Source organism: Electrona antarctica (genome assembly GCF_951216825.1).
Source record: "Electrona antarctica genome assembly, chromosome: 6".
Classification (NCBI taxonomy): Eukaryota; Metazoa; Chordata; class Actinopteri; order Myctophiformes; family Myctophidae; genus Electrona; species Electrona antarctica.
The window spans coordinates 36,293,322-36,319,953 of NC_136811.1; the positions used below are offsets into that span (position 1 = coordinate 36,293,322).

Below are 26,632 nucleotides of genomic sequence, written 5' to 3' on the forward strand. Positions count from 1 at the left end.
ACACACTCTTTTTTTCATTTCTGTCTCTGTGTTTTTCATGGACCGGTCTGAAAACCAGCCAAATTATAGTGTAGGTCTAGGCCTAACCTCACTAACCTGACTCCGGTTATAACCTCACCTCATTCTGTTTGAATATTGGAGTGGGCCAGCAGCCGCCAGCTGTTCCACCAGAGGGAGATATTGTAATTGAAATGACACCCTTCCTGCTTTTTTTTTCTTCTTTTTTCTTTTACCAACTAATACCATTTCCTGAGAATCATTTCCTTGACCTGGGATTAAGCAACCGATTGACTGGACTGCTGCCGATTTTTGCAAGTAGGCTATCATCAACAGATCATGGAAGTCTTTGAGCAGAATCATCAGACTCGGTCCGAAAGTAAGTTTGGTACCGGTTATTTTGAAATGCAGTATTTGGGATGAAGTAACGGAATGGTAGGCCTATATAAATGGTATGGTGGTAATCCGCGGCCCCGCCGGTATGAATTTGTCATGTAGGCTATTAGCGACGCGCGGATGCCGGCAAAACACCTGCAGCCTATACTATATGGACCAGAGCTATAAGCCGTATAAAGTTGCAGCGGCGCCAACCCTAGCCTACTGACAGTGACATTAATCAGTGTGTATTCAACTTAAAATATTCTATAACATTTATTTGTCAATTTTGTCGCGCTAGATCGTCAACCGGCTATAGGCTGTCTATTTATTTTCTCTGCGTGGACATTCAGGACGATTCCTTTCAGTGAAAACATTTTTTCACCGTGTAGTGGGTCAATTGCGAAGCAAGTAGCCTAAACAACTCTGGCCGCATTTCTGGGGGTCTGGATGTTCCAGCTGGGGACCCCCGGGGACCCGGTAACTCTATCATTCCTCGACCGTCCCGCAAAGCGGGTGCCTATGGGCTATAGTTGCAAACATTGCTCGAGTCCGATGGCTGGTAGCCCTGAAACATGACTGCCATGATAATCATCATGACAGTCATGACGCAACTGCAGCCTGTTTTACGCGATCGCTACATTTACAGTCCAAACGTGTATATAAACATTCCGTTTTCAAATATAAAGTACTCACAATTTGTCCCACGGGTGTTAGAGATTTGTTGGTACAGCGATTAGCATTGCTGCATCCCGCGTTGTTTAATAAAAAGCATTTTTATCCGAGCTGTTTTTTTGCCATTGGCTTTCAACTAGGCGCCCCTATCGGTCGGGAGGAGTGTGGCAGTCTGAAACACTGGGTGTGTTCGATATATGCACGCTGACAGCACTGCCAATACAGACTAATAGGCGAGTGCGCTCCCGGTGTGCAACTTTGTATTTCCCAAACGAACCCCGTTTGAGAAAGGTAGCCGGGGAGCTCGGATAAAAATGCTTCTTATTAAACAACGCGGGATGCAGCAATGCTAATCGCTGTACCAGCAAATTTCTAACACCCGTGGAACAAATTGTGAGTACTTTATATTTGAAAACGGAATGTTTATATACACGTTTGGACTGTAAATGTAGCGATCGCGTAAAACAGGCTGCAGTTGCGTCATGACTGTCATGTTGATTATCATGGCAGTCATGTTTCAGGGCTAGATGGCTGGAAGGCTGGAACTATATCCCATTGAGATAGAATGAGCACTTCCGCATTCCATTGTTACTCTCTTACTAGATTACTCTGCCCCCATGGACCCCCACGGGGACCCCCACATGGTAACTCTGTCATTTCTCGACCGTTTCGGAAGCGGCCCCGGGGCTGCTCGCCGGAACCGGGCCGGCACCCTGGCCGCGTTCAGGGGGTCTGGAACTTCCGCGGACCCCCCGGGGACCCCCACACTCACTTCAGTGATTTTCTTATTAATTTATTGCCCAGTAATTTCAAAGGTTTGTTCATTCAGTTAAAAAATGTTAATTTATTACAGGTGGCTGGCCATTGCAGGAGAGCGGGTAAGCCTTATTATATATATTTACCTTTCAAAATATGTGTTTTAACTTGGAAAGTATTGTTTTTATTTTACCGCTAGGCTACTTAAAAAGTATCAATACTGTAGTGTAATGTAGAAATAAGTCCAGAATTAAGTAAAAGTCCAGAATTAAAAATCTACTTGAGTAGACTAAAAGTACAAAAGTAGGACTATTGGTAACAAAATAGGCCTAAAATACAAAAAGTTGAAAATGGGGCAACTCAAGCAGAATGTCCCATTTCACAAGTTTTCAAATGTATAAAATGTACAAAAATCATTTGAAAATAGCAGATCTACAAGCTGTAAGTGTAAACGGTGTCCGGCTGTAGAGCACGAGTCGGTAACGATGGAAGTTGGAGATCAATACCTATACACTGACACCACGGCACGTAATCAGCGCCTCAAACTGTGACTCCGCCCACAACCGGGGGAAGTTGTGATTTGCTCTCGTTTACTGCAATGCAATTTGCGGCATTTTAAAAACAATATTGAGCAGAGTAGCGATTATCAAACGTATTTGCAATGCCATACGTTGAAAGATCTGTTGCCCGTGGACAAGGCACGCTACCTCCGCAAGTTAGATAGCATCGGCATAGATGTTTGTCCGTATGTGATTAAGGATTGGACCAAGTTGCATTGGCAGCCATAGAAAATTCTTACCCCAGGCTAAAACCGGATGTGACGTTTTTGGGCGTTCCTGTCTAGCGTGGTGTCAGAGTACCCGTCCCGTTCCACCCATCTGTCTGTGTCCCTTTTATGCCTATGGAGATTTCTGTATCTGTCTCTCTGTGTTCCTTTATTCCTATATATGGAGTTCTGTGTCAGGCATGCCTAAATATGGAGTGTTGTGATGTCAGAACATGCAGGCCAGCTCTTATGGAGCCTGGGTGGGCTGTCAAGGGCCCAGGCAGAGGCCTTTTGTGGCGGTTCTGGACAACCGTGGGTCTGACCGACTCGACACCGGGCACTGCACTCCCTGTGGGGGTGTGGAACAAGTGTGTCGAATTTGAAGTCGGTGGGGCGAACGGTTCTTGAGTTGCGTGGATTACAGACGTACACACACACAGAGACTTATTTCACCTTTCTATGAGTTGTATGCGTTTTATAATACTATATGGTTATACACTGTAATAAAAAAAAATATGAATTTACATTTCATTCATGTTAAATTATATCGGAACAACCTCTCTCCCTTATATATTCAGCTATGATGGCTTCTCTTCCGACATGGAGCACCGGTGGAGTGAGTATCTTCCATATGAAAGTTCGGCACCTGTGGAAGCTGTTGGCAGCTTTGTTAAGCCAATCCCTAAGGAAGAGCAGTATGTTTGGTACTGCTCCTCTGAGATGCCAGATCTGCCCATTGAAGAGTCTACTACAGGCTATGACACCCATACCCTGTCTAAGACTGCTCCAAAGGGAGGTGTCTCAATGGAGAAGAGTCACCGTCAGTGTCATCCTTTTTTTAACGAAAATGCTAAAGAAGCTCCTCCTACCATTGTCTCAGCCAATGAGAATGAGACCATGCCTCTATCAAAAGGAGAGAGTGGACTATTTGAGCAAGACAGAAATGGTAACGTGATGGGCCTTGCTCAAGAAATGCCCAAAGGCCAAAATGAGAGAAGAAGAAGAAGCAAACCAAGACGAAGACATGGGATGGATTGGAAATGTAATTTCATTACATTTTCTTACATTATATGTGTTGTTTTTTTTGTTTGTTTTTTATGTGTGCGTGCCATTCCATTCCTTCTGTTATATTCACTTTTAAGTTAATTTTCTATATTCTTCATGATTCATTTCCAGCGTTTCTTACATTTTTGGTAGCAAGTGGATGTTGTCTACCCATTTCTATGGCACAAGAAGGAGCTGTTGGTATGTGGTTAATGATGATATGCTTAGAGTTACAGTGTGTGTTCTTCATAACTATTTATCATGTATGTCCTCTCTACCTGTGGCATGGATGTGCATTGTGCATGCTCTTTTACACTTTTCAGTTAATAATCTGAGATGGTTTACTTGAATATAAAATCATATTTACTATTTACATTAACAATAATTTGATATTTTAGGGGAACTACAACTTTTTACACAAGGACGATGAAATAATCAGTTAATGATTCTTTTGTTGCTTTTGGATAGAAGCATCTGTTAGACCGTGGTAATGTGGTTGACCTATATGTTGTTACACAGTAACAATCGTGTTCATTTTAAGGAGCACGTCACCCCTTTTCAACAGTCTTCATATAATTGGTCCTTCCTTTAATGCTCATTATAAGATGGTACAATGTCTGTCTAGTAGTGTCTACTCACCGTGTCTTTGGTGGGCACTGGGCAGAAAGTTCAGAAACCTGTCTACCAATACAATCATCACTGAGGAATCCAAGCTATAAGCTCTTACTGGAAAGTTAGCATGCTGAAATAGAAGCCATTGTTTTTTGGATTCATGAAAAATACTGAGCAGATATGGTATCTTATAATGAGTATTAGTGAGGTCCTTTAACCCATTGACACCTGAGGCCGATTCTAAAAACTCCTTCTAAAACCTAACCTAAGTTTTCGGAAAAACTTCAAATTCTTATTTTATTTATTTTTACATAAAAATATACATGTTATACATGTTGTTGCTACATGTATAGCAATAACTATTGAGACACAGAGGTAGCATCTGGATTCAAAGGTAAAACAACCAGGTATAAATGGGTTAAGTCTGAGAAGGTTAAAAATGTGTTTAAATTGAGCATTTTGATGTGAAATTCTTTGACTTGGTATGTTCCTCTGATTTTAGGATTGCCCAAAGATGCTCAGACTGCAGTGTGGCAAAACCGTAAGTGAAAATATTCTATGAATATGATCATGATGGTAATGGGTGTGGATTTTAGTTCTTTTAAAGGACGACTTCACAACTTTTTCATCTTCATATAATTGGTCCTCACTAATGTAATGTTCATGATAAAATAGCACAATGTTTGAGGGGTGCTAGCCCCTCCTATGCCCAGCTTTGTGTGTGTGTGTGTGTGTGTGTGTGTGTGTGTGTGTGTGTGTGTGTGTGTGTGTGTGTGTGTGTGTGTGTGTGTGTGTGTGTGTGTGTGTGTGTGTGTGTGTGTGTGTGTGTGTGTGTGTGTGTGTGTGTGTGTGTGTGTGTGTGTGTGTGTGTGTGTGTGTGTGTGTGTGTGTGTGTGCCCCATAGCGATGATTTGATTGGCTGAGGGCTTAAAAGGTCTGGACAAAAAGTGAGGACAGAAAAGTGAGGACTCTAATTGTGATTGGCCGGAATGCTTGTAAAATCTTACAAGCTTACCGACTCGACACCGGGCACTGCACTCCCTGTGGGGGTGTGGAACAAGTGTGTCGAATTTGAAGTCGGTGGGGCGAACGGTTCTCGAGTTGCGTGGATTACAGACGTACACACACACACACACAGAGACTTATTTCACCTTTCTATGAGTTATATGCGTTTTATAATACAGTTTTATAATACAGCGTATTGAGTTTTATAATACAGCGCATTGAGTGCATATTGTGCCCAGCGTGGTAAGAACCAGGATAGCAAATAACGAAGGCAAACTTAACTGGTAGAGATCAGGTAGAGTCAAAGTCCAGGCAGGGCAGCCTGGAGTTCATCGAGAAGGTTCAGGAACTGGTTAGTAATTGCTGGAAGGCTTTGTGTGGCAAGGAACAAGTGAAAATGGACTGGTATTATTATTATACAGATGAGAGACTAGTAAGGGAATACACTTTAGGGAGGGAAACCAGTGTATTTTCTCTTCTTTTCTTTTAATTAATGAATTTATTTTTAATGAATGAATGAATTATCTCCAGGCACCTGCTTTCCCTGCATGGACATCAAATGTCAGAACCTGAAGAAGATATATGGACCAGGTGACACACTTGTCTACCAGAGAAACCACAATGAAAACTTCACAGAATGCTCCACCATCAACTTCTCCCCCAACAGGAAGTGCAACGTGTGTTTTGGCCAATATATCATCATCATCTGCTCAATACCATTTAAATGGCTGGATGTGGAAGGTGACACTTCAGAGATGATTTACCCCAAGGGTGAGTTATAGTTTTTGTCTCTCCACAAATGAGATACAGTATCTAACTATACATTTCCAAAAAGAGACATTTATTCTTGTAAATACTCAACATAAATAATTTTTAGTAGATACAAGATGAAGTTGGTTGACAATAACGACCCACTGTGTGGTAAACTTCAAACAAATTTTGTTCTCAAAAGAGAGCTAACAATTGGAATAGAATTCTATGTTAAAATTCAATGTTACATGCACATATTGAAGTAAGTTATAACTTTCTCTCTCCACAAATGAGATACATTAAATAATTATACATGATTTTCAACAAAGGTACACTTTTGGTCCGCAAATTTAAAATTACCTTTTAAAAGATACAAGATTGTGTGTTCATCAAGAGATACATTTCTACAGTATGTTAAATTAAATGTACAGTGTACCTACAGTATTACCTGACCAACATGATATTTCTAATCAAGTGTGTCTCTTCAACAGTCTGTCCAACCATGGAAAGTAAGTATTAACCTATTTGTTGAGTTCTACAGTACTGGCGTGTGTGACTCTCATAAAGCCCTATAACCCTATCAAAACATTTATAATTGCTTTTGAAAGATATAGTAAGTAAGTAAGTACATTTTATTTATAAAGCACATTTCGAAACAATGTTACAAAGTGCTGTACAGTGGTCAACAAGGTAAAACAATCATTAAAACAAGGGCAAAAAACAACAATAGAAAGCAAAACATTGAAATGCAAATATGTCAAGTAAAAATACATCATAAAATAAAGTACTTACGAAATAAATATTTTTTTAACAAGTTCTTATATGCCCAGGCGGTGGCGTAACCGTCTGGGCACCCTACTGGTAATCCAGTCGCAGTGTGTCGCGGGTTCGACTCCCGAGCCCGACACGGCCTTTACTGCATGTCTTCCCCCATCTCTCTCCCGTTTCCTGTCAGCCTACTGTCTGTCCCTTCAAAAACCAATAAAAGGCGTAAGCCGCAAAAAAAAAATCTTTCAAAAAAACAAAAAAAAAACAAGTTCTTATATAAAGGTGGACTTTTGAACCACATGTATTTTTAGTGGGAAAATACTGGCTTTGTACCTTGATTGCATTTGCCTAGGCATTATTTAGGTCTACGGAATGACACAGAGATACAAGGTAATTGGCAATTTAAAACAATGTATATACAGCCATTATCAGTCATCATTTTTATCTCACAGTCTGGCATTTCTGTGAAAGGAACATGAACATGTGTGGTCACTGAATATTAGGTGCACTCAAGGGAAATTCCAGGGCTGTGTCTAGGACAGAAGATGAGAGTAAAAACCTTAAATGGAGGAATTGTTTGAAGAAGGGTGTTGCACTGTGCAGTGTGCACACTTGTAGAATGTATTCCAATGCACACAATCGACTTTGAGTACTTTTGAGAAAATACCTAGAATAATTGTATGCTTGTATGTATTATTATTTATTATTACTACACGTTGTTCTGGCAGCTCATGGTGGCCCAGCTCACTGTTAAAACCTTAATTTACGTGCTGATATTATTTTGGTGTTTATCTGTTCCTCTTCTGGATTGAACTTTGAACTTCGGTACATTGCAATAATAATGATGAACATCAGGAAACAGATTAAATAACATTTTGAAAACAACTGACCTATTCACATGCGTAATAGTTACAATGTTGGTTTGTGGGTCCTTTGTTGAAGTAATGATACTACCAACCAGTTGTTATTCTTTCTTTTTTCTTTAGCAACACTTTCTGACAACACATTCAGTACAGGTATGTATTGTATTGTAATTTTGATAGCATGTACATGACTTCAAGATCCTTTACATTCTTTTTCAAATCTGAGAGTATAAAATTAGTATTAAAACAGAGCATTTTGCTGTGTAGTTTGACATGTTATGCGACTTAATATTGACGTTATATGACGCTATATTCTAGGATCCCCAGAAGATGCTCAGATCGCAGTTGTGCAAAACCGTAAGTGAAAACCTTTCATGTTTTTGGGTTTTTTTTCTTTTTCAATTTAAAAATGTCCCCCAATTTAGTCATTATGTCAGTTTTAAATTGCATTTGTACTTGAGTCTTGCCTTGTCTCTCATGGCCCCTAGTGGTTGGTTTGATAGGAACGGTGTAGCCTAGCAGGTGTCACCTCCAATACAAGTGACTTCGCGGACCCGCTTCTTTTCATCACGCCACTGAACAACCCTGACCAACCGGTAGGAGTTCCTAGAGCAGCAACAGAGATGAGCATCCACTCTGTTTCTCTCCAGTGATTCAAAGTCCAACCCCTTGATAGTGTGGTTTTGGTTTTTAACCGAGCCCCTTTATGAATAGGATTATGGAAGGTTCTGTGCGTGGTCGTGTTTTTTGTCGTTTTTGTTTTAATGTCAATATACTTCTTCCTTATTCATTCTGAGAACAATTTTGCAAGTATAAGTATTTGTTAGGGCTTTATACTTCACATTCACACAATGCCACACACTTGAACATAAGAAGACATTCCCAATACAACCACAGTCTCAAAATCCAGGACATAATCACCTCCATTAGTGATTATTTTGAGATTTATTTGTGTTTTGTTTATCCTGTCTCATGCTGCTGTATCTCTATTTGTATTATCTCCAGGCACCTGCTTTCCCTGCACGAACCACACATGTCAAAACCTGAAGAAGATATATGGACCAGGTGACACACTTGTCTACCAGAGAAACCACAATGAAAACTTCACAGAATGCTCCACCATCAACTTCTCCCCCAACAGGAAGTGCAACGTGTGTTTTGGCCAATATATCATCATCATCTGCTCAATACGGTTTCAATGGCTGGATGTGGAAGGTGACACTTCAGAGATGATTTACCCCAATGGTAAGTTATAGTTTTTCTCCCTCCACAAATTAGATACATTATCCTATACATTTCCAAAAAGAGAAATGTATTCTTGCAAATGTACTGTACATAAATGGCTTTTTACAAGTTACTTGACAATAATGAGTAATGACCCACTGCGTGGTAAACAATAACAATGCTTTTGTACTCAAAAGAGACAGCTAACATTTTGGAAATGTTACATGCAATTGATGTATGCTATCAGTCAATTTCTTTGACTTTTTTTTGTCAATTTACTGATTAATTAAATTTTAGAAAATTTGAACAATATACAGCAACAGTACTGTAAACTAAATGCGAATGCAGTATAAACTGCACCATGTTATATTTCTAATAAAAAAACTGCCTCTTGTCTTCAACAGCCTGTCCATCCATGGAAAAAGACCCTGGTAACAACAGTAACCTAACCCTAACCCTAAGTAAGAATTTAGCTCGCTAAAGAATATTAGCTGCACAGCATATTCAAATAAAGTCCATGTCCATACACGCATTACACAACCATAATAAGTATGAACCTATTTGTTGAGTTCAGCAGTAATGGCCTCAGACAAGTATACTGTACTTCTGTGTGTCCACTGTTGCCCCTAGCTGTCTTTTACTCAAACTATTAGTGCCAAACTCCACCTTAGCATAGAAGCCTGCTATTTGTGAAACATCAGAAACTCGCCACAGAACCTCTTAGCCCTCAAATGTTAAAATGTGTGTCACAGTGATGTAGTAGGCCTAGTTAAGATAAATGATTGCTTAAGCATAAGGACATCTATGTGAAAGCATCCTTCATTTACTCAACTGATTCCTTAATCATAAAAGTGGTGTCGTTTTGACAACCAATGACTTGACTTATGTGTTATCCTTCAATATATATAAAGCCATTGTCAGTGATCACAGGTTTATGGTACAGTGTAGCATTTCTGTGAAAGGAATAGAGCGTCGCAGTCGCGCCCCCTTTCAGAACGACGAGGGCACCACAAGAGAATTTCCCATTCATTTTTCCATAGACCTTTCAGAAAGTATTTATTTAAAGACCTTAAAGCCTCGGACAAAGCCAACTCGGCTCCTGACAAATCATGACAATAAACACATTTGTTTGGGCCGAACAAAATAATTAGAATGAAGAAAAAATCACACACGTGTGAAGTGAGTGGTGCAACTCCGTGTGGGGTGGTGGGGGGAGTTCCAGACCCACAGGAACGCACCCAGGGTGCCGGCCCGATTCCGGCGAGCCGCCCTGCGTCCGAAATGGTAGAGAAATGACAGAGTTACCATGTGGGGGTCCCCGGAACATCCAGATCCCCAGGAACGCGCCCAGGGGTCCGGGTCGGTTCCGGCGTGCCGCCCCACGTCCGAAACGGTTGCGAAATGACAGAGTTACCTTGTGGGTGTCCCTCTACTGTACCCTCTACTGTACTGTACTGGCACACCCAAAATCATCATATATACACAGTTAATATGTGCGTGTGTGTGTTAGGTTGTGCACAGGTGGTGAAAAACAACCATGCTGTTTTCGTGCTCAGACCCAGCCAGCCAGCCACCCACCCAGCCACCCACCCACACACATAGCTCCGTAAGGGAGTGGCCCACTAAAACACCTTTAATTTAGCTTGCGGTATCTCGTTTACATTGAACTTTAAGCAATGATAATAATGCTGAACATAAAGAAATTCATTATATAACCTTTTGGAAACAACTGACCTACGGTATTCACACGTGTAATAGGCTAGTTAAAAGAGTGGTTGGTGGTGGATCCTTCTGATGAGATCATAATTCTACCAACCAGTTAATTTATTTTTCTTCTTCTTTAGCAACTCTCAAATCTGACAATACCAAGGCCTTCAGACCTCTAATTCGGATTCTGCCTCTTGGCATTTTTACAGGTATGTATTAACATTATTTAATTAATACATTTCGAGATTTCAAGATTTTTTGGGGGAATGCCATAAGCCACAATGTATGACAACAATTGTATCATCAATTGTACGTTTACAGTTGCCATAGTGTTGATGGTGTTTGTGTTGCTGTACTGCTGCAGAGAGGAAGTGAGGTACAAAGGACATTCATGGAATTTCACATTCAGAACTTTATTTCTAACAAGTTGCTAATTCAGTACTGTATCTCCTGCAGTGATCAGTATATTGATCCCCTGTACAAAATAATATAAATTATTATTATTTTTAATGCTTTTTACCATTGTGGTCAGTTTGAGTATTTAAGTCATATATTCTTTTTTCCTTGACATATGATATGGCTTTAATAACAGGTTGTCTCAAACTAAATATCACATTGTGACTGTGTTTTCCTTACCTTTACAGCAAAGATTCTGTGGTGTGACGGATAACTGGTGGTGGAAGACTCTGGTGGAATACTTAACTGTACCTGTGTTCAAAACGTTACTTGAGTAAAAATGCAAAAGCATTGGCATCAAAATAATATACGTACATATAAATGTAAAAGAATGATTTCACAATAATATTGTAATTATTAGTAGTAGTAATTTTATGTATTAACTATTAATGTTTTGTTTGGGGTGGAATAAGTTGGCTACAGTATTTACTTATTTGATATAGTTACCCCTTATCCCTAAATGTATTTGCCATTTTTTACTATTTTAAAACATTTTAAAATATTACAAATAGCCGATCTACAAGCTAACAACGTGTCGATGTAGATTGGCTAGTTGAACAATTTTAAAATAGTAAAAAATTGCAAATAAGTTTAGGGATAAGGGGTAAGGGGTGGCGCAAGATGGAGCCCATAATGTATTTAAGTACCTTTCACCACTGAACATAATCAAATCATGCATAGATAGGACTGTTCTAGTCAATTTTGATGAATCAACCTCAGCAGAGGTTAAATGACTGTGATCAAATATCATGCTTTGTCCAATTAAATGGTAGAAAAAAAATATGTTTCATTATTCACTGAATATAAGTCATAAGCACAACACACACACACACACACACACACACACACACACATACACACACATACATACATTACACACGTTAAAAATTAACTCCTTGGCTTGTGTCATTCTCTCTGGACCGTACCAACTCGCCGATAGGTGGAGATGGCATATCACAGCCATATGAAACCGCTCTACTGAAACGAACTTTAAAAGAATGGAATTAGTTTAGTTTAGTGTAGTTACGAATTGTTTTCAGAACAAGGCATGTGTTGTTAATCTGGACTACTGTTGGAAACAAAATAACACTAAGGTTTCACCCACACCCATATTTCGCAATGGAGCCTGCCTCCTGTGTGTAGACTCACCTCACCTGTCGGTTAGACCTGGCGCAGCAGAGCACGGAGTGTTATCGACAGTAGCCAAACAAAGACCCAAAATGGAGTTACCTGGTTGAGAACATGAAACATTAAATTACATGGTTTCGATTTTAATTAACTCCTTGGAAGTTTTACAATAGTTGCGTCGGCTCGGACCCCCAGGAAAAGTGGATTTAAAAATGTTTTGGACATTGGTCGCGGCCGTCCTGATGGCAACAGGTAGGCTAGGCTCGACTTTTTCTTTTTCTTTTTTCCTCCTAAAAGGGTGGGCCCGCTTCCTGTTGATAATGCTTTATGTGCTCGAAACCTTGTAAGGCCTCATGTAATGTTGGTGATTATTATCTTTCATTAAAGAAGATTTCAATTAAATTCGTTTCCCAATGTTTGTTTTGTTTTGACATTTTTATTATTATAGCCAGGCTATGTTTTTTCTTCTTTTCTGGCCTACTCAATACTCACAGCGAGTGTGTAGGCCAACAACAAGTAGGCTAGCTAGCCTAGATCTGATGCGCCCAGTCGCCCACCTATGGCACCTACTGTTGTACAATATGTGAAGATTAGCATAGTCTACTCAAGAAAACAAAACAAACATTTGGTACAGATTAATTGAATACGAAGGACCCCAATGGAAACAAGCCAATGAAGCCATAGTGCTTTCTTGGGTTATAAATTATCTTAGCAGCTAGACCTTGTATTGAACTGTCCTGTACTTTTGTACAGGACAGTTAATAAAGTAGGTAGGCTACTCAATCAGTCAATCACAGATTTTAAGTTCATTAGGGAGTTCCTTACTTCACTTATCAGATCTTTTAAACACCTATGTCCTATGTGCAACTATAGACCTTTATCAATACACAGGAGCCGATCAAATGTAATTCAAGACTATCATATATGTATTTTATTTATTGATATTTAATCATATATGCAAAAAGTCTTGATCAAGGCTAGAATACCGGTAGATCAATGGTGTTAAGGTTTATGGATGTGAGTGAGCCAGTCAAATGGTTGTGGTTATGGTGGGGTGTTGGCTGGATCAAGTGGGCACCCATCTGCAACTTCACAACTTTTCAATTTCCCATACTGTCTCATAAGTCAGTTACAGTACATAGCATGGCAATTTACTTGTCCTAAGTGCTACTCAGAATCTCAAGAGTCCCCAAAACATGTAGTGCCTGCCTCCAGGCTGCTCTAATGAAATCAAAGGTGTGTCATTACTCATCATTACACGCACTGACTCAGTCTATCAACCGAGAAAATGACAGCATGGCACAGTTATAGATGGTATGAAATATTGGACGGACATAGCCTAGGCTCTAAATGACAGTGGGCTTTAAAATGATGTATTCTGAGAGAATCTAATAAACAACACAAACGAAAGTATTTCCTCATTGTAACCTGTCCTATTTCTCTTTCCCACCAGGGTCTACCATGGCCATATCTGTACAGTGCCCTACAAGGAGGTACATTGTCATTCTTTTTCAGCCTGTTCTCCTCCAGTGCAACTACCAGACGACCGCCTCTGGGAATCCGCCCGTTGTCACCTGGAGGTACAAGTCGTATTGTCGAGACCCCATCCAGGCTGCACTGAACCCCAGCAGTGCAGAGAACGTTTTGTCACAGAACAACCCCAACTATGATGCCAACATTGAGTGTAGTGACAACCTTAGGACAGTGCGCACTGTGGTGTCCAAGCAGGGAAGTTCCGTCACGCTTGGCCCAGAATACCAGGGACGTAAGATCAGCGTCTTGAACAGTGAGTGGCTCTTGCATTTTGGGCAGCGTGATAAAAAATCCTCATGAAGAAGGTCCTAACGGGAAACACTGCAGATAAGCTGTCTTTTGTAGTCTGTAGTCGTGGTGTCGATCAAGAAAGAATGTAAATAGCAGGCTGGAAAATGAGGTGCTCAAAACAATTAAAATAAAATGAGGTGCACACACAGAAATCGATATTCTCTTTTGTTCATGGTTTTATTGATATCAACAAATAATGGATGTTACCACCTGATGTTTCAGCCATAGCCTTTCTCAAGGCGGTTGATGTGTGTTAATCCAATTTTCCTGTGCACTTTCATACTCCCTACACTGGATGAATGTAGATGTCTGCACTCTGCATTAGTTAGTAACATAAATAGTATACAGTTAGATACATAATTAATTGTGCTGCACCCTTGAATTGTGTTATACTAAAGGTTTATTATGAATGTGTGTTTAAAAAAAAAAAAATTTATTTGCATATACCATGACAAGTAGTCTGCAGTTTGAACTGTTTCTATGTTGAACCTGGGCATTCCATTTAGCATCACATACTCCAAGAAATCTTTTGGGGCTACACATGGCTACATGACTACACACACTACCTCAGAAACACTTGTGCTTCTGTGGGTAAATGTGTCAGAAACCAATACCTCTCTGACAGGTGACAGTGTTTGGACATCTCCTTCATCCAAGAGACAGTAATTATGGTTCTGGGGATAGAAGAGCAGGACATAATTTGTTTCTCGCATTAAAAATAACGCCATGCAATCAGACTAGCATTGGCTTTACAAGGTTGGACAAGGACGAGGTTAGGGGAGAGAAAATGGGTTGGAAGATTAGAATAATCCTGTTGTTGAAATAGCTTGGGCCACTTCAAAGTGGTCAGTATATCATCAGCTGTGGGTTCAAACACTCCTCTTGTTTCTCACAGATGCTGATTTGAACTTGGCCCAGACAGCATGGGGTGACAGTGGTGTCTATATCTGTTCTGTGGTGTCTGCCCAGGACCTCACTGGAAACGGTGAAGATTATACAGAGCTAATAGTTCTTGGTAAGTACCCCCATCAGAACATATTTATCACACACTCACTCACTCTCCTGCTAGTGCCATTGAATAAAGCAGGGGTTCTCAACGTTTTTGGCCGGGGACCCCCGGAAATGCTTTGGCAATGTCTCGGGACCCCCGCCCCGCCCCCTCCCGACCCCCAATATAAATTGACTGCTACAATAACCTTAATAATAGAGACAATACACCATAAATAAATACTGAAACCAGATATAATCATTAGGGAAGGTGTATGCATGTACTATGTACTATATGTAAACTCTTCATTTCCCACTTTCCAGCCATTCAGTTGCAAACTGAATGCCCCCCCCCCCCCCTTTTTTTTTTTTCTTTTTCAAAATAATTTGGGGACCCCCCCGAGGGGTCGCGACCCACGGGTTGAGAACCCCTGGAATAAAGCACTGGCCTTAGAGCTGGGCCTGAACACCATAGGGATCAATAAAGTACAACTCATCATCTTGGCTTTACTTTGACTATTACCAGTGGTGTAGTCCCGTTATAGGCTATACGTAGTATGCTGTGCCAAGGTTTTTTTGGGAAAAAATGTATTACCGTCTGCTAATCATTTCCTCCATTGACTAGCCTACAGTGTATAATTATTATTCCATTTCGCATGGAATAATTATGGTATACCAGACCGTCTGAAAAAACATAGGCTACTTGATGGGGTTCTTTGGAGGTTAGGCTGAGGTCGAACGAAGAAAATAAGTCTTACATTTGAAAATAAAATATAGGTGTACACACGTCCTATGCATCCGTCGATTGGATTCCCTATGACGTGTGGACACGTCCTATGAACGGAACCTGAAACTCATTCAATTCATATTTGTGGGTTTCTGGGAGGAGTTTATGCCAGAAATCAGGTTTTTTGTTTTGTCATGGATTTGGTGTTTGCGCTAGCTGAGTCACACTGCAGGCAGTGCAGGCTGATGAATGTAGGTAAATACATTGAGGTTTACAGGTTTCAGTGCCACTGCACAATTTGTAGGCAGCACAGATAGATATACAGGGGCACTTTAAGTAATTATGGCTTTATCTTTCTTTCACAGAGAGAAAGTCAAATACTACTGACCTCCTGCCTGGCATTGACTTACTGGTTATGGAAGGTAGTACTACAAGCCCCTTAATAGAGTTTAGTCATATTTAGTCCAATAGTAGACACATTAGTTTCAATTTCTTGGGGATAACTTTAGTAAACATGTCGTATATGAAACTCGGGTTTATAATAGTGGCCCTACTTGATATTACTACCATTTATGTATGTTCAAAACGTATACATCTCATACTATAGCTTCAGTCTAAAAGACTATATTAAAAGACTAATCTGTAGTAACTGAAACACATGCAAGTATGTTGTCGTGCAGGTCATTAGGTCATTTCAAAACAAAAGCTTAATGTAAAATTGCCTCCACCCCAATCTATGTGGAAAACTATTACAATTTACAATGTAGGCATTTCCCAGACGCTCTTAATCCAGAGAGAGGAAAACAAGCTATTCATTCTCACTCATTTTCCATGTATCTGTCTTCCATTCTCTTTCTTTTAATATGGATTGGCTGCTACAACAGCCTGACTTTGAGCACAGGGACAGTCTCTGGGTACCTTGTAACAACAAGGGCATTCATCTCACAGTTCCTTATCAGTTTCACTCCTGTACATTCTCCTCTGCAGAACAATTGCACTCTACCATAACAGTCACCATTTTAAGGGAGGGTTAATATAACTGTATTCTATCTTTTCGTGTTCAGTGGTGGTGGTGTTACTCTCATGTGCATGAGCAGACACCCCTGAGACAAACCGTAGTCTGCAATGGGAATGTCAAACCTGATTGTCTGGTTTTACTAAACCTCAAAGCACATTGCATTGCGTTGTGTACTACACTACACTAAACACTCCATGTGTTTTTATCAATCCAATTTGGATTATTGCAAAATATGTACAAGTTTCCTTTTACGTTTCCTTTTAGGCCATGGGCCAAAAAAAGTGCCACTCCCTAATATCAATGTGTGGGTCTTGTACTTACAGTTGGGTGCCACCGATATTGTCCCTTATCATTTGACCCATTTAGGCCTGACCTCAAAATTTAAAAAAAATCCTTCTAAATCCTCCAGTTTTCTGAAATAAATATTTTCACGATTTTTCAAAAATAGCAGACCTACAAGCTCGTAGCGCGCCACTCGGTGGCGCGCTATGAGCTTGTAGATCTGCTATTTTTCAATAGCTAAATTATAACATAATGTTTAAAACACCAAAAGGGGTTTTGCGCAGATCACGCAAACCTCAGCAAAAAGAAAAGGACAATATCGATGGCCTCCAACTGTAGACCTCAGTAGATAAGGTTTTGGTTTAGTTATGAATATGAAAGAAGGCCACAATTTAGAAAACATGACATGCCCCTTGCACTATATGAGTCAGTGGAGTCTTTAATAATTATAGACTGTGATTAATTAGTCTGTCCTATTCATAGAATATGTTCTGCTTTATTGCTTGCTGTCTCTATTAAGAACAAATCGTTTCAGAATTCCTGTCAGATAAGACATCAACTTTAATGCATTGTTGGTTGGAAAACTAAGTACAAAATATCAAAGAAGGAATAACGTGATATTGTGAATGGACTTTTATATGGTATACTGGCATTTCTCTGTTGTGTTGATCATTATCATTGAGGTTCCCTAAAAGGCTTGGAAAAACAAAACAAAATCACAAGTTGTTGGCATGGCAATTGGCAACACACACATACAGAGCAAAGAGGTTTTTTTATGATTGAATGTGCAGCATGTCCAACTGTCTTTCCTTTTTAGGAAATCGTAGCAAGAGGAAGTAATAGTGCTAGAGATGTGTCATCCCTCCACCTACTGTACTCTGCTGCTTTCTCCTTTCAGATTGGCTGTTAGTTGTGCTGGTGGTCATGGGATTCCTGTTGCTTCTGCTCCTCATCGGGATTTGCTGGTGCCAGTGCTGTCCACATACCTGCTGCTGTTACATCAGCTGCCCTTGTTGTCCCGAACGCTGCTGTTGCCCACGAGCACGTAAGTACCCCTCCACCCCCTCCCCTGACACACATATACAATTCAATTCAAAGGGCTTTATTGGCATGAGAAAACATACGTTTACATTGCCAAAGCAGAAAGCACAATACAACAATACAGCAATACAATCAAAACAAAAAATATATACATTTGAACGTCAGAATCTTCAATAGATCAATTTCTATATTGTACCAAGGTCACTGGATGCAGGTATAGTGCAGGAATATACACAATGATTAGTCTTTAGGGTGGTTGTGTTCCGTTTGATATCCTTCTCCTATCACAGCAACTCACGAATCTTGCTGCTGTGTTTGCACATTGTTGTACTTCGCCCAGCAGATATGGGAGTTTTTTGTCATTGGTCATGTTTTCAAAATCTCCGTGTGTGGTTGTAATCTGTGGGAAGTATGCGTCTCTGATATACACTCCACACACACACACACACCCTATATACCAATAGGGATAGGAGTTTGGGATTTAGTTTTGATGCCTGAAGAAGTTTAATAGACCGAAAGCTTGCAATAAGAAATACCCGATTGTGCACAGATTGGAGTGTGCGGAGCCTCCCTTTATTTTTTTTCACATCTAAACTTTTGTGACTCCAGCACCTCACTTAAGTCTATTGGCAGATGAGCTTTTTTCACTTTTTTTGTCGGATTTAGTGTTGTGAAAATGTACATGGGAGTGTCAAATCAACATTGCAGTGCATACCACATTCCTTGTACACAGCAACTTTATTACAAATGTACAGTATGCAGCGCAACTGATATTAGGACAGAGCCTAGAAGCGGAACAGTCTTAGCATTATGTCATATCTGTTTTATCCTGTTTTTACCTTTGTACTTGTCCATGGCATTTCATTGATTGTGTATATCCACACAGATTGACAAAAGGCCATCACCTGCATACCTCTTCCCTCCCTTATGGATCTAACAACAGGAGATAGCATGACCCTTTTCTTCTTTCCTAGTGTATGAAGCAGGCAAAGCAGTGAAGAAAGGCATACCGAGTCATTATGCTCCAACGCTCTATGCCCCCAGTATGTATGCCCAGCCACCATACACTGGGGGAATGCAGCCTGGAATGCCCCTGCTTCCATTGCCCAATGGAGGTGGGGGCCCCCCTCCCATGAATGGTTATGGCCGTGAATATGATGGAGCCAGCTCAAGTGAGTAGTACACAGACACACACACTAATGTTGAAATTGAACACAAGGGCCAGAGTTGAAAGTAAAAAAGTAAACAAAGAATATATACTCTCTGAGATTTTGAGTGGAAGCTAGTCAGCAGTTTCTGGTAATTGTCTGGGAGCTTTTCAGGTTTTGAGCCTTGTTTATGACTCATGTTTCTGTGTGGTTTTGTCTCTCTGCAGTGGGACAAGGCTCTCAGGTGCCTCTGTTGCATGACCCAGACAACGGCGGGGACCACAGTGAGTAGCTGAGACAATGCATACACAAACTGCCAAGTCTATTAGTGCCACTAGTACTACATCCTGTCTTTCAAATGCTTCACAGCATATTCTGCGACTACATTGAAGCCATGTTTTGACTTGATTTATGTTGGATACAATGTAAAAATGTCTCCAGTAGGCATCTTTTTGTAGCTACCTACAAGGAAGGAATGTACATTTTTATGAAGCAATTTACAATATTGTTATGATAATGCACACACATTAGGTATGAAACCCATATAGAATGCTAAGCATCCTGTTTACAACATTGTCAATGACGGTGCACATTTTACTGATGCTGTCATCAAGCCACTCACTGGCATGGCCCTACATGATGTATTGGAGACAATTTTGTCATCCACTGCCATGTACACACCTGCAGCTTAAAACCCTTCAGTGATTGAACGTCTGCCAAACAATGTATGGTTCAAAGGAAGGTTTTACAAATAAGGGCATGCTGGCATGCATGTTGTATAGGTCCCACATTAAGTTAGAAAGCATTTCAATTTCAAACACACAACTTATGACAGTGCAGTTGACCTGCTAATTTAAGCAACTGTCAAATGCAAAGTGTGATTGTCCTGCACTATCTGGGATGCTCCTTTATTACTGCTTTCACAATCACAAACTTACTTAAAAAAAAATATGTATGTACGTATGTACATACGTATGTATGTACATACGTATTTGAGGAATTAAATAAGTAATATAATGCAGGAAGTTTGCATGCATGCATGCGTGCAAACTCTGTTCCTGCATTATATTACTTATTTCATTCCTCAAATGTTTCCAGAAATGTGGATGTGCTGCACGTTTTGTTCAAGAAACATTTTGGTCTGCTCTGCAATCGATAACACCCATTGGAAATTAAAAAATAAATCCGACACATTTGTGATTTTTGAGAATTATTGTGTGCTTGATTTGACTAGGGACTGGATTTTGTGTGTTCACTTGCATTGATTTGAAGGGCTGAGTGGTTTTAGTTAGCAACAAGTGTCCAGATTCAGTTTTTTGTTGTTTTGTCACGGCCCACACTCTGGCTCATTAGACACATACCGTGTGAGTATTTAACAGGGATCTGGTGGTGTCTGTTCAGCTTACTGTGCAAATCTTGGAGTAGTGCTTGTGTTTTTACTGGTAACACAAGGTTGCAATCTGAATTTGATTATCCTTGTTCCAGGAGATCGCAGTGGCTACCGTATCCAAGTGGACCCAGACGGGAATGCCACGCGGGCCATCTACTACATGGAGCGGGAGCTGGCTAACATGGACCCAACCAGACCTGGTGACTCCTCTGGGCCGTACAACCGCAGTATGTGGCCGCAATAATATACTTTGAGAATCACTGCCCTATGTCCTGCTTTCCTGTCTCTCTTCTTATATTTCTCTCTCTGCCTCTCCCAGTGGACGTCATGAGTGAAGTGAGTTCTCTGCACGACGGCCTCGAGCCCAGAGGTCGCGGAGGTCGTCCTCAGCCTCCCCCACAGGCCCGAGGCTACGACCATGACGAAGCCATGAGCACCATCAGCAGCGTGTCCCAGCAGGGCCAGCGGCGGGATGACTACCCTCGCCACGGAGACAGAGGCCCCTCAAGGGGCAACATGGGGGCCCGCGGCCGTGCCCAGTCCATGGACGACCTTGATGATATCGCCCGCCGCTATCCCCGAGACGACTACCCCCCACATCGCCGTGACGATGGGCCCAGCCCCAGACACAGGAGAGGGTGAGTTTGCTTTCTTGGACGCAAGCTTCAGTTACATTCTGCAGCAAAAGCATTCTTCCTCCTCCCTTAACATCAATTATTTGATTTATGTATTTGGTACTGTATGTAGCCAATACTTTTATCCAGTGCGACAATGTTTTTATCCAGTGGGTGCAAGTTTGTAAGAGTAGAAGCTTCACTTTCTATAGTATGTCATCTTCAACAGCCTTGTAAAAAATGTGTGTCCTTATTGAAAACGGCAGGTCTAAGCAAGCACGGCATAACATGATGGGACTTGTCTGTTTGACACTCATTACCAAAGATGTGGGCTGGGTTTTTGGTATAATTTAGTGATTGTGAATATGTGTGGTTTGCTTCATAAGAAAAGGAGAATGTCAATTTAGTACTTTGCTATGACATTTGAATTGTGCAATTCAGAATCTTGCAAATCAACTTTATTGTCACAACACAGGTTTAGATTTGTAAAGTGGGTGAAATAATGTTTTGTGAAGGGTGGGTGGGGGACAGGGAGAGCAATGAGAAAAAGATAAATCAAACTGTAGTGAAAAAATGCAGAAGAGAGAGAAAAATCAATGCTATCTACATATATACTATACACATTCTTGAAAAACCCAACTGTTTAATATTTATTTGCAAATATATTTGTGAGATATTAGAGTTGGTTTTCCAACTCTGATCTGTCTTCATGAAACGGATCAAGTTTTGCTACGTTAGACCAGATCGTGTGTTAAACAGTATTCCTAGAGGGTGTGACCTCTTGTTTGACCCACTACCGTGTGTTGTCACCATGCAGTTCGGATGACGAGTGGAGCAGCAGCGCACGCAGTGGCTACGACCATGACGACCGCAGACGGCGTGACTATTCCCCTGACGAGCGGCGGCGAGGAGGCGGAAGCGGAGGCGGCCTCCAGGGCAAACGCAGCCGCAGCCGCGACGACCTGATGGACCTGGAGAAAGAACGCGGGCGTGGCGGCGGGGGCGGCGGCAGAGGTGGGCGGGACGCCTATGACGACAGCTTCCTGCGAGAGGCCATGGAGAGAAAGAAACTGGGCGAGCAGCAGAGGGCCAAGAGCCGCGAGCGCTTGGACAGTGAGAGCGACCGGTCGGACCGCGGCAGGGCGCCGCGTGGAGCCCCGGCCCTTCCCCTGTCCCCACCCGCATCCTATCCTAATCGCCGTGACGACTTCCCACCACCACCGCCCCCACCTTACGCCTCTGAAGACGAGAGTGTGTCCTCCTCCAAGAGAAGCAACCTGCGCAAGGTGAGTTGCGTCTCTAGACGTTGAGTGCTTTATGCTCTTCTACAGAGTAACTTATTGTAGACTGTGGATTGGAAGCCGATGGTCAATTTATGCTTTGAGTGTCAAGACACGTCACACTACGTGTCTCACAACATCTGAGTTTTCAGTATTCCATACTGTCTGTGACTTGCCGACAACATCACCACAAAATATAAAGTGAAAGTGAATGCAGGACTTACTTTGTCTTCCCAACCAAGTACACAACATATGAAATGTGCGCACATTTCATATAATGTTGCGTACTCATGACTCACTCTCTGACCATACATTTTTACAGGTCATTTGCCTGTGAAGAACACATTTTGTCGTTTTGACCTCTCTTTTGTTGTACGACATGTCATTCGACACTGGTCGTTGTCGCGCGAAGCATAAATTGGCCTTGGAAAGAAATAACCTGACAAATTGCTGACTTCCTCTTAAGGCATTTAACATGATTCAATTGTAATTGATGTACTTATTCCAAGTTTGGTTTTCCAACTCTAACCCAGCACCAATGTTGTTACAGAACGGCGCTGTGAGTCGAGAGAGCCTGGTGGTGTAGAGCGACGTGATGTCAACAACCTGTTCTGATAAACAGACCAGTGTAATTCAGACTGTAAATATTGTTCATGTTGCTGTTGATGATTCAATTTTTTTTTATATATGAAATGTTTGACAGGAACTCTGATCACAAATTGATGCTGGATATAGTATCATATGTACATATCTATTTGCAGGGCGAGTAGCAGAAATGTAGTTTATTGCGTGCCTCGTAATTTACAAAACATTGTGGCAGCCACAAGTGCCTTATGATATAAATAATTTAACTTCTGCACTCTACAAGTCTGGTTGATTAAGTTATAGTTTTATAACTTTTTTTTTATTACGTTGTGTGAATGGAGTGTGATGGTGACATTCAAGTAATCTTAAGAGTGTTGGTTATTTGTTTTTACTTGCTGCATGGGTTTAAGTGTTTCACATAATTAATACATTTGATCCTAGCTTTGCTAGAATTTTTGTTGCATAGAATAGTATTTCAGCTTTTAAGTGTTGTTGTTTTGTTTTTTCTTCTTTTGTACTTGGTTTCAATTTTAAACTCCACTGTCTGGTCTACTTGTCATACCGTCTTTTTATAATCATGTTTAGTTCAATGTAATATACTACATTTTACAATAAAGCTTTTATAAATGGGCCTGTATTGTTGTGAAATAACTTGTTCAATTTGCAGTGTTGTACCACTAGATGCCACTATTTTGCATCTCTGGAATGAAATGCTATTGGCTTGTTGTGTCTTATTAGGTAATTCTACCTACAGTACATAGACAACCTATAACAACAGTATTTGTGTATGTGTATATGCTGGGTCCTGTAGTATTTTGGTCCTGTGTATATGTAGATAATGTTTAGAATCCAAGCCATAGGTGAGTATGTTTCCTCTCATATTACATATTTAATTTACATTTTTGTGTAGTTCCTTACAGAGAATACTGTAGTGTAGACTGAAGTCGGTCTATCTACTGGGCCATGGCCATGCCTTTACCTAATACAAAAAAATCAATGGCCTGCATTGCACTTTCAGGTAGCAACTTAACTTATATCAAGTATATATCCGTTTTAATCAATACATTGGGTGACCAGGTACCTCCAGGGGTCTATATTTAACCTATTCCTTTTGTCCCTCTACACCAAGTCTCTTTGAAAATCGCTTATCTACAAGTTCACAACAATGCCTTGTGAGCTTGTAGATCGGCTATATGTTCACCTGTTATGACCAAAGTAGGGACACTAGGGTTCCTGTGGTTAAACATGTACACATAAATATAATCATAAATCCCAAGTGTTTAATCACAACAGTCTAAATTCAACAAATGATTTCACCATCCTAGATTGCCTCAGAGAGAGAGAGAGAGTAGGAGAAAGGAAGTAAGGCGAGGGGAGTAAACAGGAGGAAGGCAGATGCCAGAGGAGAAGTGGACATGCTGGTATTTCTCTGGTGGGCATTGCAGCTAAGCCTCTCACTGTGTACAGACCCGCTAACAAGGTAAGAACTGCTGCTCCTCAACTTCTGCTGTCTTTTAATGTCTACTGCTAGTAAAAGTTGCTTTGTGTACATTTTAAATGTAGTGTGAATCGTCAATGACATTTGGTTGTTAGGTTTAGGTTTGATTACGGGTGTACGTGTGTTATGTGTAAGGCAAGGCAAAAAGGACACTAGAATATGATAAATACAAATAAAGAGTCAAATTTGTGTGCAAAATAATTTAAAAGTCTCTATTTATATATCAGATCAAGTCTCTATGTATTTATATATCAAATCAACAATCAAATCAAATGTATATCAGATATATATCAGATCAAGTCTCTATGTATTTATATATCAGATCAACAATCAAATCAAATGTGACTACGGAATTTCAACGATATTTGAACTTGTGCAGATGAATTTTTGCTATTACAATGTTCATACAGTAACTGACATTGGTAATGGAAGTTATGGAACTGAAAATGGAAAATACTGAGGAGTGTTAAGATAGAGGGAATTATGTCACAGGCTGGTGGTGGTTATCCAAAAGTTATCTTACTCAGAAATGAGAAACAAATGAAAAAGAAAAACATTATTTGACTGTTTGTCCTGCAGTTTATGAATGAGTTATTTGTGGATATATTGTCTGTGCATATAGCACTTCCACAGCGAAGGAATCATGTGTCCAACAGAGCTGCGACTATATGGTTAAAGATTATTCTCTTCGTTACGTTTTCGATTCATGTAATAATAGAGACGTGTTTTTATTTATTTTCCAACTAATTAAATGGATTAGTCTGATTAACTGTTGCATCCCTATTGTCCAAAGTCCCATTACCTTTTATGGGAAAGTTGCACTCTTGTGGTCTTATTGTTGTGCTGCACCACTAGTGACTAACCATGACTCATGAGATAGGGTGATGTACAGCATCTATGCAGTAGGGGCTATGTATAAGCCTGCTATGTCCTTAAGATCTACAGTATATAGCTGAGAATGTTCTGCTGAGTGCTTTATGTTCAGTGCCATTCCATGTATAATCTCGTGCAATTACCAAAATAACTTATGTGACTTGAAACAATACATAATGTTATATTTTTCTGTAGTATACAGAAAGCATTAGGTACTACACATGAAAATGGCAAAACATATTTGATATGTAAATCCATCCTTGATATGAAGGCTTGAGACTGGGGTTGAAATGTTTTGTTCATTTACTGCCAAAGGCCTCTAATGCATCTGAAACTATACAATTTAAAATCCACACAATCCTGTCTTTTTCAACAATCCTGATTTGTGCATTGTGTTGTGTCTATCTTGAGCACACTGAAACACATTTCTACAATTCCTGATTGATATCTTGAATCAGGATGGCTGCCAAAACAAACGGTATTGAAAAAGACAGCAAGTAATTGTCAAAAAATCTGACCATTATTACTGTAACAAGTCAACAAGACAATATCATGCTTCAACTCCTTCTAATGAAGTTTATTAATGTGGCAAAGTGAGCCAAGTATAGGACAGATCCGGATGCACCACAGGGAATAAAATCCCATGTGACATAGCCTATATAGGGACAGCAATTTTGCCAGTGGATATATCGTGTGAAATGGGGACAATAATCCAGAGCTCTGTTCTAATTCTTAGGTTTTTGGACAGATGGACAAAGATAAATGTCTGCATCACAAGTTCATATTTTGAAAATTGAAATCACAAAACCCTTTTGCAGACTTGTTCCTTGTTCCCGTGGCGAAATTGGGTGAGCGGTTGGGGGTTATGTGTCTTGCATCATAAACAAATTCAATGTTCTTACATTTGCTCACGTTTGTATTTATTCATAATACATGGACATAATAAAACTATTTAATGATAGAAAACACACACACACACACACATACACACACACACACACACACACACACACACACACACACACACACACACACACACACACACACACACATATATATCTTTATCTATATCTATACATATCTATATCTATATCTATACATACATACATACATACATACACCCACCCTAGTTTTGTGAGCCAGACAGTTGCCTCCCACAATTTTCAGATGCTTCCGTCATACAGTCTGGAAAACGGAAGCACTGAAAATTATCCAGGGAGGGATAAAGCGTATGAGATG

The 26,632-nt window shown here is 40.4% G+C and overlaps 2 protein-coding genes across 6 annotated transcripts; both read left to right on the forward strand.

Annotated features, from left to right (window-relative positions):
* Nucleotides 1-250: 250 nt before the first annotated feature.
* Nucleotides 251-11,743, forward strand: LOC306925324 (uncharacterized protein). 2 transcript variants are annotated; one of them, XM_079504097.1, is made up of 14 exons: nucleotides 251-376; nucleotides 1,901-1,925; nucleotides 3,148-3,611; nucleotides 3,746-3,814; nucleotides 4,728-4,766; nucleotides 5,762-6,001; nucleotides 6,472-6,489; nucleotides 7,735-7,764; nucleotides 7,930-7,968; nucleotides 8,617-8,856; nucleotides 9,240-9,296; nucleotides 10,680-10,751; nucleotides 10,864-10,918; nucleotides 11,187-11,743. In XM_079504097.1, exons 1-14 carry the CDS (start codon nucleotides 337-339, stop codon nucleotides 11,203-11,205), a joined length of 1,407 nt encoding a protein of 468 aa, XP_079360223.1. In that variant the 5' UTR covers nucleotides 251-336; the 3' UTR covers nucleotides 11,206-11,743. The 2 variants fall into 2 exon arrangements, with proteins under 2 accessions (XP_079360223.1, XP_079360224.1); XM_079504098.1 differs by having other exon boundaries at nucleotides 9,240-9,275.
* Nucleotides 11,744-11,962: 219 nt separating this feature from the next.
* lsr (lipolysis stimulated lipoprotein receptor) lies at nucleotides 11,963-23,652 on the forward strand. 4 transcript variants are annotated; one of them, XM_079504082.1, is made up of 11 exons: nucleotides 11,963-12,378; nucleotides 13,580-13,912; nucleotides 14,846-14,965; nucleotides 16,030-16,086; nucleotides 17,863-18,009; nucleotides 18,980-19,177; nucleotides 19,381-19,437; nucleotides 20,639-20,770; nucleotides 20,863-21,181; nucleotides 21,975-22,443; nucleotides 22,988-23,652. In XM_079504082.1, exons 1-11 carry the CDS (start codon nucleotides 12,339-12,341, stop codon nucleotides 23,021-23,023), a joined length of 1,908 nt encoding a protein of 635 aa, XP_079360208.1. In that variant the 5' UTR covers nucleotides 11,963-12,338; the 3' UTR covers nucleotides 23,024-23,652. The 4 variants fall into 4 exon arrangements, with proteins under 4 accessions (XP_079360208.1, XP_079360209.1, XP_079360210.1 ...); XM_079504083.1 differs by having other exon boundaries at nucleotides 20,642-20,770; XM_079504084.1 differs by lacking the exon at nucleotides 16,030-16,086 and having other exon boundaries at nucleotides 11,968-12,378.
* The last annotated feature ends 2,980 nt before the right edge of the window (nucleotides 23,653-26,632 follow it).